Genomic DNA, 12,124 nt, shown 5'->3' with positions numbered 1-12,124 from the left:
ATCCCGAATTACGTTACGGCGTAGACAGAATACCTATCGATAAGCTGTAAGGGATATACCTGTAATGATTAGAACTTCCCATATCATCTAGAATTACATTCAATTTATACAAAACTGGAAATAAATTAAATTATTTTTTAACGACACGGGATTTACTTTGCAAAATTATGAAAAATGTTGAATCACTCTCACGAATTTTCACAGATTAGCAACGAAAATCGGAGAAAAAAAATATCACCGTAGACAAATGTCCCGATTGAATTTCTGTAAATGTCTTCTTTCCTGTAGAATCACGTTGATTGGGGTCTATCTCGGAATCGAGAATCAGGTAACAACGAACTTGACACAGTACTGATTTTCGAGATTGTGTAGTGATTTCAAATCTGTACTGAACCTTATACCGAATTCCAAAGACGTATGCTTGAAGAGACGTTCGTTTTTATGGCGATAGATATGTCATTGTTTCGTTTTTCTTTTTTTTTTTACGTTCGAAAGACGTATTGTCACGAATTATTTATAGATTCAAGTTGATTGAGCACCACATCGATACTACGGCAATAGCACAGTGACACGTGCAAAAGCTATCGATAGCGATCCATTAGGATGAAAAATTAAAGGCTACAAGGGTAGGGCGAGTCGATCAACAAATTAACCGTTCGAAATATTGCGTACGCACTCAAGGTAGGCGCAAACAAATCAAGATAATGGCGGATATTTCACGCACATGGCAATGCTAACCGGTATCTGTCTCGCATAGGTCCCGGGAGATTCGAGCGCGTGCGTCCGGTGCGTCCCGTCGTTCGTATCGATAGAGAGACGAGTCGCCTATCCGTCTTTATTTGTCTTGTCTCTATCGCGCATTTTTCTCTTTACCACGCTCTAGACACTTTTCCGTCAATTTTTGAAAGTTTCTACGTGTGCGTTGTGCGTTGCAGAAACTGATAGCGAATTAGAAAAGAGTGATACTGTGTCCCAAAAGGGACATTCGTAAAAGAAGGGGGAAAAAATTATAAAAACGGGATAAGAAGAATAAAAAGTGCTCTATCACAAAAGTCACACATCTCCATAAAGGAAGAAAGAAAAAAGACTCTTTTCTTCTCGAACGCCTCCTGCAAACGCGTAACGAAAAGTCGATGGAGGGTTTTTCGAGAGAAAACTAAGCTTCGTTAGCGTGAAAACTCATCAGCGCGAGGACTGCCAAACGCAGAGAAAGGAAAAACAGTGGTAACTGATGGCGTGTTATATAAATTTTTCATCGGTTTAATTGCAAACCGGTTGCCAATATTAAATGTTCCATTATCGGAGAAAGTAATGAAATTATCGCGGGACAATTCTTCCGCTGTAGGTATTTTAATTCCGTTAATGTTTTATTATTGTCACGTTTACACGGGGAGTATTTGAAAAGCGTGGCTTCCAATATTGTACGTATTTTAATTTACAAGATACATAAAACAGAGAGGTTTTTTTGAATGCAACGTGTTGTCTAAAAAAAGGTATACAGCGGGTAAGCCACACGCGGTTTTCCAAGGTTTATTCTGTTATATAACAATTAATACAGTAATTTTGCTTTAATGTAAAGTTTGTTCGATGTTATATAACTATTAATACCGTTACTTTACTTAGTTTACCTTAATATAAGACTTTTCTCCCTCAGGGATTAATATAAACAAATTAAAAAGTGTTTTTATATACTTTAAAATAAACGAATTTTCACTCGATAAAATAATTCATTACATTTTTATAAGTAAAGAGGATGGAATAAGTATGGAAGGACTGTTTTGAACGTTATGACGTTGACAGACGTCCTTTAAAATCCGTATCGACGTTCAAAGACTCGTGTGTCTTGTCTATTGTGGCGTGAGGACTTCCATTAATGCCACACGCGCGGCGAATCAATATTAATATTAGCTACATATGTACATACAGGATGTCCCAGATCCAGCGGGCCACCTTCTGTCTAAATATTCTTGGACAAAAATAGAATCGGTTTTTGCTAAACAAAAAGTATCGAGACCTCGATTGCTTTTAACTTACGACTGCTGGAAGATTCTTTGAGAATATTAACCTTCAAAGATACAAACGGATTTAGTAAAAATCCCTTTTACTTTATTGAATTTGTATAATTGTGATTAATTACAATGATAATTAATGCTGAAAACCGGAAACTTGTGAAATAATGAATTCTCTCGATATCTTCGTTGAAGAAAGATCGATTCCAAATTAGTCGAAGAAGAATTCGTGGGTGAAGAGAGGGATCGTTAGATCTGAGACATACTGTATTATCGGGAACGCTTAATAGCTGTTGGTACACGTCGTTCGAAAATGGAATTGAATAGAGTAATGTGCACGCTCGGACAATATTCCCTCCCTGTCGGCGTATTGTACGTTTGCCTAGATAATGAGACGTCACGGTCAGTTCAGTGCGGCCGTTATTTATAGTCCACAATTGATTCTACACACTCTCCTTTCTCTATTCAAGCCGCTATACAATGTAGTACGTGTGCCCTCATGCATATCACATTAAACCACGTGCACATCGGAAAACGATGAGTGATAAGCGACGTGTTGCGAACAGTGAAGAAGATAAGCTCATGTATTAAACAAACTCAAACACGTTTAATAACTTTACACAAACATTATTCAGTATGTTTCACTTTTGTTGGATCAATGGCAGAATATTAGATGAGTATTAAGCGAACCGATCTTTTTAAAAGATAAAGAGAAGCAGCGAGAAAAGATTTTATATCATTTTTCTTCATTTTTCTATATTTTCGATATCATGTATCTACAGAATTTATCTTCAAATTTGAAAGTCTGCTAAAGTCCGCTTATAATGTAAGCTTCAAATTTTTATTCACGCAACCGAGTTTTTGTATATTTTTACATGTTTGCGCACAAACATGTTTACGTCGATACACAAATAATTGTATTTTAAATCCGCTTTGCGTTACAAGAATGTTCACTATTCAAAATAAGATCATCGCACACGAGGGTAGGAAAACCTATTGCCTCGACTCGTAAATCCGTTTGGGATCCCTTCCGTGCGAAAGATAGCCCCAAGATACATCAAGGATTTCGTCTTGAATTTTGCACGCGCTCAGGGGCACGCGGCTCCCCGCTTCGATAATATAAACAGCACCCGCTTTCAGCGAAAGGTTACGCCGCAAGAGGATACACGGCGAGGTTGAATATGTTATCTGTGCAACGTGAAAAATAAATAAAGTCAATTTGCCGGTATATTCCTAAGAAAATATTACAGTCAGAACTCTAATCATTCGAATTACTATTCATCTTAAATATTTTTCCACAGTAATTTAGTAAATTTCATACACATTAAATTATTTTAAATATTTTAAATATTTAACAGAATATAAAACAGAATTCTAAAATATTCAATCGGTTTGTAAACTATCTCTTCTGTCGATACATCATGCTGTGAAGCTTCAGGAAAATTGCAAGCTTTCGCCCGTAGAATCTGCCTTGCGTGGCAAAAAAACATGCGGAAAGAGATAATATCACCTGGACCATTCGTATACGGATATGGACATTGCGATACGGATATGTATCCGCGATACGGTTTCCCGATTCGTCGTTTAGCTCTCGACCCTGTTCCCTGCCGGTGAGAAATAAAAACGACCGTTGTAACGCGGCGGGTAAGCGGGCGGGGACGGGTGGTAGGTATTGTGGAAAAGTTCGTAAAAAAAAAAAACTGTCAGCGATATTACGGCGTGTCCGCCGAGGCGGACGTATAATTTCCGGTCTGACGTTGAATCCTCGTCAACGTGTGCTCCATACACGTCCATTCCGCTGCTGTCGCGGCACGACGCGTGTCCCACCGTCTCTTTCGCGAGGCAGTTTGTTTGCGTTAAGCCGCGTATACATCTAACGAATGGATGAACAAACCTGAACATACCCATCAGGGAATCAAACCGAAGCGTACCGGGAACGGGGCTTTCTCTCAATTTTTTCGTCTCTTTCTCTCTGTCCTATAATATCGCGCATTAATTCAAATCTTACAAAAATTTCTCAAGCGTGAAAAATTCTTCAAACACATCTGAATTAATTCCCACGCTTGTCATTGTCTGACGCGCGGGAGAACATGCACAGAACCGCGTGCAGCGGAATGTATTTTTTCAAAACAACAGCCGTATTAACTGTCGTCCGCACTCCGCGGGAGCTTGTTTCGCTAAATGATCGATGCGGTACTTACATTTTGAAGAGACAAGAAACAAGCCGACGCCGAACAACGCGATGCGTCTATGTGCCTTATCTAAGGTGACGGCGTTAAATCGGCGCGCGTGGCCGCGCATACTAAACAGACTGCGAAATATATATTTAGGTTCGCCCCGCCACGCACTTAAGCTCTGCGTGATTTGTTTAACGTATGCCGCGTATATCGGATAAAATTCCGGTCAACAGATTCGTTAACCATCGACCCTTGGCCACGAATGGCTAACGTAATGCGATTAAACAAGATAAACGATGTACATACTTCTTATCGCGGCTTCTTGTTGGATCTTATTGGATCATTAATCATTGCACTACTCCTCAACTTCATCTTTTAACACTGTTTTGGAACAGTGGGATAACAATTAACTCTTTAGCTGCTATATATAAAGACGAATGCCGTATGTGAAGACTTTAAATAAGTAAATATGTAAATACCTTAAATATTTAAATAAGTTAATAGACTTTAATAAATTTTATAAATCATTTATTATTGAAAAAGAGAGCTATTGCGAGCTCGAATTTTCGATTCTAGTCTTAAACTCCAAAATGTTAAAGGTATAATAATTATATCTTATTTATCGATAATTTCAAAAAGCTGTTTTGCATGCAGCTAAAAAGTTAATTCACAAGGAAAAAACGAGCATAAACTTACCTTTTCTCGGAGCATGTCCCTCACCCTGGTCGCTTGACTCCTGCTCCTGTGCAGCTCCAGCTGCAACTCCAGACACCTCTCCTGCCAGTTGAGCTCCTCCACTGTCGTCGTGTACCCGTCGAAGCTCTTGGAGGTGCTGTAAGTGGGCCTGACGTCCAGCTTCTCCCTCTTCAGGTCGACGTTGCCACTGGCGGCTCTCGGATCAACGAACAATCTGCTCGTTTCGTATATCCGCGAGGCCGGTAGCTGCTCCGCCTGCGGTTGTCTGCCGGAGAACGAAAATCCCCTATCGAAGTGGCTTCTACCGCTCGAAGGTCCCGGATCATAGTTCGATCTTCCTCTACAGAGAGGACTACCTGGTTCCTTTCCGATGTCGTAGCCCAGGTCGGACTGAACCGGAGTGACAAACGTTCTCTTATCCGCATACTCCACGTGACCGCTCGATTCGGATGTGAAGTCGTACGGGCTGCACTTGGGCTTTTCACGGAGCTCGATGTAACCGGCGCTCCGGGCGCTCTCGGCGAAGCTCTTGTCCTTGTGGAAGAACAGATTCGGCACGTTGACGTAGGGCGAGTCTCTCGCGTGCACTACCGGCGGCGGGGCGTCGCCGTCGGCGCTGCCTCCCGCATTGTTGTTGTTATTGTTGTTGTTAATGTTCGCGGAGACGGAGGTACTGGCGGTGCTGATGGCTGTGACGGCGGCAGCGGTTGGGGCGCCGACGTGCCTAGGCCGTGGCGGTGGTGTTGGAGCCTGTCGAAACTGTCGCGGCCACAATCGCGGGCTATCGGGTCCGGCTTTGGAGCCGCTGGCCGTCCCGGCGCCGCTCGGACCCGCTCGAGACGATGACGAAATAGCGGCGACGACGGTGGTCGTACCTGCGGCGATTGGGCCCGATTGACCGGCGGCTGCGGGCCCGCCGCTCGCGTCTTGCACGCGCGCGCCCAGCCGCGGGCTGCACGGCGCCGAATTGGAGCCGAAGTCGCTGGCGAGCCGCGTGATCGGATCGAGGATCTGCGAGAGGCGGCGAGCCGACGACGAGCCGCGTATCTCGTCCATCGTCCTTCGTGATTCGTCGTTGCTCGTCGACCTTATAATGACGCCTCTTCCTGCCCGCCGACTTCTGTTTCCTGCCGTAGGATCCTCAGCGCATCTGGCAGCCCGTGCTTATGCTTCTTCCCTCCTCGGGTTATCGCGTTCTTCCTGCGAGGGATCGACTCGATACCTACGCTCGGGGAGCAAGAGCTGCTCATCCTCGCCATTTCGTTACTTCACACGCTCGTATGGTCATCGTCGAGCGCGACATCGGTCTCGGGCTTGCGCTGCGACCTAAAATAAAGATTTCTTTTTTGAAGAAATATTATAGAACCTTAGTGATAAAGTAGGGAGGGACGACAACGTTATCGCGGATACGGTTTCACCGAACGATGGAAGCACCCATTTTTTACGTAGGGTACTGCTATAGGGATATCATGGGCCTCTATCTTGTCAACTACCTGATATATTTTCTGATCGTATCTATAGATTACAACACTACGCAGTAAAATTTCGCATTATATATTATTACATAATTTAATAGTTTAATTTTAGTTAAAGTTGTAATATAATATGATTAACGATTCACCGAGAGAAAAGCGAAAATATTTGCTCAGGTTTCTTGCCGGTTCGTTATCGTGAATATTTTATTGGCGAGATATGGCGCCAAAGTCGTCTGTCGCCGAGCGCTTCCGACGTTTCGGCGACAGAGGCAAGAAAAGTGCGACGCGGAAAGATGGCACGCAGGGCTGCAAAGTTTATTTTAAGGTCGACGTTAAAAGGAGCCAAATGAAAAACCGGATGGAGGGAGTGGATGAGCGCAACCCGTCTCGTTCTGCAATTACTACACGGACGACGGGTCGGCTCGTGAAAAATTCCAGCCTTTGCGACCTGCCTCAGGAAGTAGATGACGAGCGCAAAGGGAACTGAACTTAACGCAAATGAAAAAAATAAGAGGAAACGGCTGCGAGTGTTAAAGAATAAAAATCGAGGGTAGCTGTGTTTCAAAATAATCTCCAAATGTGTTTAGAGAAACAAAGAGAAACGCTTTCTTTTAAATGTACATACATAAAATATATTAACACGGAAAAACGGGAATTTTATCAAGAATTCAGATCATTCTGACCCGATTGTGAATGGCTTCTGTTTGAACGAAGGGAAAAGTTCAAATGTTTTTTTTCACTGTTAAAAAATTATTTCAGTACGTTAATTCGTCGCTTGAGAGAGACGTATAAATTAAATGACAAACGTTTTAAATTTTTTTCCTGGGAATTACGACATGCTGTTCACTGTGTAATGCAAGTCGTGACTCGCGAGTCGTGACATGTGACATATATGTGACACGCTGTGAATTAACTTTAAACGGTCGTGAGGTCACCCAATCTCTTCTCGCAAACTTGCCACTAATTTACCGGACGGATCTCTTCTTTATGCCATTTATATTCATATGATTCTTGACAGAATGAATATTTCCATTCCTATATGATATTTGTACAATACAGATTAAAATAATCTTTCAAAGGATATAACAAAAGTCAGGAGTACACGTACACAGGTGTGCAAATAAAAGAGAGTAACTAGAACGGACATTCTGTATTCTTTGACCGATTTGTAGTCGATTAAAAAAAATAAAAACATAGATATCAAATATTTTTAATAATTTTGAAGCATTTGAAAATAATTTAAAGAATTATTGTAAATTAGCGAAGCTTTATATGTGCAAAAGAAGATGGTAAAACTTCATCTTTTCGATTTAATTTCAAGAATCTCTGTTTAAGAGTTTATTTTCAAGTTTAATAAACATAAAAATTAAAATTTCTTTGGAAACTCGTGACTAGTAACGTACGGTTGTTTTGCCGAAGAAAATTCAGATCGGTCAAAGAATTCGTAGCTACGAAGGGTGTCAGATTTAAGTACCCCCCGTATCCAGGCGATGCTCGACCTACGGTCCCCCGCGGTGTTCATGAATAAATTTCAAATTAACTTTCGAACGATTTCCGCGTTATACGAGGCGCGACGGAAGCCCTCCGCAATCTCGGAGGCTCTTACGAGGAGGCAGCCTTTATATCACCGAGGGCTCGCTCGCATACTCGCTCTCTAAGTAAAGCCTCGCCGCCGCGCCGGAGACTACGAGGAAGACTTTCATCGACGGCGCTGATCGTAAAAGTATCGCGGTATTCAAAAATCCGAGGGCTCGCGCGGAATATCAAGTTGTGAGACGCGAGAGAAAAGTGCAATCTAAAAAGTCCAAATGCGAAAAAGATATTGAGATATGAATCCCTCTTTCTGAATTTAAATTGAAAACGACGATATTAAGGGGGGAACCTCGTGTAAAAAATTTTTTTTTTTGCATTTTTTTTTATGGCTTGAAAAATTCATGTACCATCTGAAGAATATATTTCCAAAGTTTCAAAGCCTAAATCAAATCCAAATTTACTGATACTTATGATAAGAATCGAGTAAAGAGGCAAGATCGACGATCACAAAAAGCGACAAAAGAGGCCAGGACTGCTCGAAAAGAGGAAAATGCAGCACAATTAGATGTTTTTCTAGAAGAGGAAGGATTACTTTACGGCCCTGGCATCGCAGATTAAGCTTAGGTAAATATAAGTCACTCTGAACCTTTTTGGTAGCGAAAACTTTAAACGCGTTTTTCTCAAAACGCTTTTTTTTCGCGCCGGGCAATATAACTCAAAAAGTTAATGGCCGATTAACTTGAAATTTTGCATAGATATTTGTATATGTATCGTATACTTCATGAACCTAAAAATATATTAAAATTGTTATAATAAATATAGTTTTTAACAATTTGTTTAAAACAGAAAATTATATAAATTTTTTTAAATGTCCCCAATTTTTCATTTTTTTGTTTTTTTTGCTAAATTTAGGTTCATGAAGTACAAAATAATTTATTTCAATAAAAAAAATTTAATTCGTTGATTTCAGATAATTACAAGGACCTGAGCGTTGCCCGGCGCAAACTCGAGGAGCCAACTTCAAGTAGCTGTAGCGTTGCCATTTTGTTTTTTTTTATAACAAAAAAATTTTTTCTTGTACCTTTAAACTTAAATATTACAATGTATTTTATTTGAACTCAATAATTACTCCCACTTTTTTGTAATAAAATCTTTAAAAAAGTGTTGTTTACACGAGGTTCCCCCCTTAAAACCGGACGTTCAACGCTACAAAGGTATCTTTTAATCAATTCTTGATTAACATTTTTATTAACGTAAATAACTCGTCTATTTTCGCCGGAGAGCCAAAAATCGTATTGTGCAGTGCAATTCTTTTACAAAAAAAGAACGCTACAGAAAATTAAAAGCGGAAAAACGAATTAAATGTAGGTACATGCATTAAATTCCGGTATAGAATTTTCTGTTTACGAACATCCGTTCGTAATTTAAATCCTCGTATATTTGAAACAGACAATCCTTTACCGAAATCTAACGCGTACAGCGCAATTAAAGAGGTTGAAAAACAAGAACTGATTGCCTGCAAAGCGAAAATACACAACCCGTCAGTTAATCAATCTTAATTTAAAAAATGTAAATTAATAAGAAGTCAGATAGATTCAGTCTAATTACATACGAAATAATTTAACTGCTGTAAACAATTTAGACAGACATATTTATTTACATATAGAAGAGATTTCCTTTATCACAATAATTACATCGTGTTATCACGGATAACAATGATTGCAGGAGAATGGAAGCGGAGAGCGAGCGTTCGGAATATATTTTCGGGAATATTTCCCGCAGATATATACACCGCAGAGCTGTAACGGCAGTCAATCGCCGTTGTTAGAACGCTGTTTTGTCATTGCATAACTAGCGGCGGTCACGAAGCAAGCGGTAGTATAGCCGTGGGCCGGACCGGCCAGAGCGGCGCGGCGCGGCCGGCTCGCATTTTGCATAAATTACGCGTTCTTCTATGCTTCTGTCCAGCTCGGTCGCGTGATCGCGCGACGTTATTGTCGAAATGACGTTACCGCGGGGAGCGGGCCGTCGCTGCAGGCGCGGCAAAACAAATAGGCCGGCGGCACGTGAAACGTATGTGTACAAGAGACGTTCCCGTGAACGAGCGTGTGCCGTCGCGTCGGTTTCCGGCTACCTCGCGACAAATTTCATTTCGACCGCGCCAACGGCGGAGGGGGGCGGGAGGGACTTCGAAACCTGATATCGCGGTGGCATCAATTTACGTGCGTAGGGTTCATTTTTTTCCTCGTCAAATCAAAATCCATCACGCCAGAATCCAGAACACGAGTATTCAAGATACATACGTTGATTTACTCGTTGATTTATAAGGATCGTTGCGCGCGAGACACCGCAAAGTTTCAGCTTTCTCGAACGCTTTTATAAATAGGTACCTTCAGTTTAGATGCTATTTTAGTGTATTAAATATCGTGACACGTTGACACGATTCTTTTATAAAAATATGCTCCAGTTTTGAAACTGGTCAAACTGTAAATAATGAAAAATTGGAAGAAACTCGTATCTAATATCTCATAATAGAATGACGTTGTGAAAACAGTTCGTGGCATAAATTCCAGGGGTAGCAACGCGAGAGAATAAAAATAAACATCAGCATGCAAAATTTAACGCGATTAAATGCGATATGACAACAAAATTTATCGAGAAAACAATTTAGTATTTTCGCAGAGCAGTATTCATAGCCGGATCTTATATTTAAGACCTTAGGTACAATCTTAAGATGTAATAAACGAATTACGGAGTATTAGCGTCTTAAGACGTTACTTTTAAGACGGTCTTGAAATAAAAATGGACTATGAACACAGACTACTATATTTTTAAATAATCCATTTTAGCATTCCATTGCTACAACTTTAATCGTTACAACTGTCAATTGTAAAGTTGATCGATGTTGCCTCTTTTCTACCCTTTCCTCACACATTCATTGAAGTGTCGCTCAGTGGTAACGATTTCTGCGATATCGCGTTTTTTCGACTATAGAACGTCAAAGATGTTTATTTCGCGCGTGTTCGCGCCGCTGAACGATCGCGAATCTCGTCACGGCGAATTCTTATCGCAAAGCCCACGCTGTCGCGTTAACGTTCTCGCCGCGTCCCGGAGCCCAGCTGTTGCAAAAGGCTCGCGCTGATTCATGCCGGGGATCCGCGGGAATATTTACGCACGAAAATCGGTGTCGCGAGACACCGTGACGGACCGGAACGGGACGGCGTGACGTCGATACGCGACGCGCGGCGGCCGGCGCGGCCGCGACGCGTTCGATTCCGCGAACCGCTCGTAAATTTCTCGCGCGGACGTTCGTTAAAGGAAACCCGAGAAGTTCGTCGTGAGAGACAGGGAGCGAGAGAGAGAGAGAGGGGGACGAAAGAGAAAACGCCGTACTCTGTGCGAGAGGCGCGGACAAAAGATGAATTCGAGACCGATGACCTTTCTCCCTCGAGGGAGAGAAGACACGAGAGAGAGAGAGGGGGGAGGAGGAGAGAGAGAAGGGAGGGAAGGAAACGAGAGGAAAGGAGGGAAGAGAAGGCGAATAAGAGCGAGACGAGGTGAGGAAAGAGCGTTCGGGAAGACGCCGTTAGTCGATCGAGCGCTCGATGACTGTTTAGCATTCCGCTCTTCGGGGGGGGAGGGGGGGGGAGAAGGGGGAAAATAACGCGCTTCAGAAATCACCTGGTACGGCGGCGATCGACCGGCGGTGCCAGTTTTCAAACTCGTTTCGTCTCCTCTCCTTTTCCTCCCTTCGTCCACGTCGTCGCCGTCGCTGTCATCGTCGTCGTCGTCATCGTCGCCGCCGTCCGTTGTCGTGCCTCCGTTCTTACGCGCTCCCCGTGACCCCCCACTCTTTGTCCACCCTTCGGCGCGACTCTCCGCGGCCCGGTCTCACGGGTCTCACCTCCGCGAGAAGAGAAGATTCGCGCGAGGCAGACCGCGCGGAGAGGAGTTACGGCGCGGCGCGGCGCGGCGTCGCCGAAGGGCGCCGACCAGCCGGGGAGAATAGTACCGACCGTAGGATGACAGCTCGGGCGCAAGTAGGTCAGGTACCGGAGCGGAGTGAGAGTGAGGCGGGGAGGGGAGGGGAGGGGAGGGAAGAGAGGCGGGAGGAGAACGGAGCAGAGCAGAGCAGAGCAGAGCGGGAAGGAAGGTAGAGATCCCCGTCTCTCTCTCTCTCGTCCTCTCTCGGAGCGGACCCGCGGGCCACTCGAGGACCCTTCGTCGTCTCTCC

The 12,124-nt window shown here is 43.1% G+C and overlaps 1 protein-coding gene across 7 annotated transcripts in view; it reads right to left on the bottom strand.

Moving 5' to 3' along the window:
- The window catches only part of LOC139783910 (uncharacterized protein CG43867), a 62,162-nt gene extending 50,372 nt beyond the window's left edge, over positions 1-11,790 (bottom strand). For 4 of the 7 annotated variants that reach the window (XM_071723070.1, XM_071723072.1, XM_071723073.1 and 1 more), the window contains exons 1-2: positions 11,572-11,785; positions 4,883-6,208 (exon numbers count right to left, since the gene is read on the bottom strand). In XM_071723070.1, coding sequence (XP_071579171.1) covers positions 4,883-5,938 — 1,056 coding nt within the window. In that variant the 5' untranslated portion in view covers positions 5,939-6,208; positions 11,572-11,785. Of the gene's footprint in view, positions 1-4,882; positions 6,209-11,571 lie in introns of all 7 variants that reach the window. The other 3 variants (XM_071723074.1, XM_071723075.1, XM_071723076.1) reach the window with 2 other exon arrangements.
- Between the last annotated feature and the right edge of the window lie 334 nt (positions 11,791-12,124).

This window comes from Temnothorax nylanderi, unplaced genomic scaffold (genome assembly GCF_030848795.1).
Source record: "Temnothorax nylanderi isolate EJ_2023f unplaced genomic scaffold, tnyl_v1.0 TNYL_tig0558_pilon, whole genome shotgun sequence".
Classification (NCBI taxonomy): domain Eukaryota; kingdom Metazoa; phylum Arthropoda; class Insecta; order Hymenoptera; family Formicidae; genus Temnothorax; species Temnothorax nylanderi.
The sequence above is the reverse complement of the archived record's forward strand: the minus strand, read 5'-3'. Positions and strand labels throughout refer to the sequence as shown.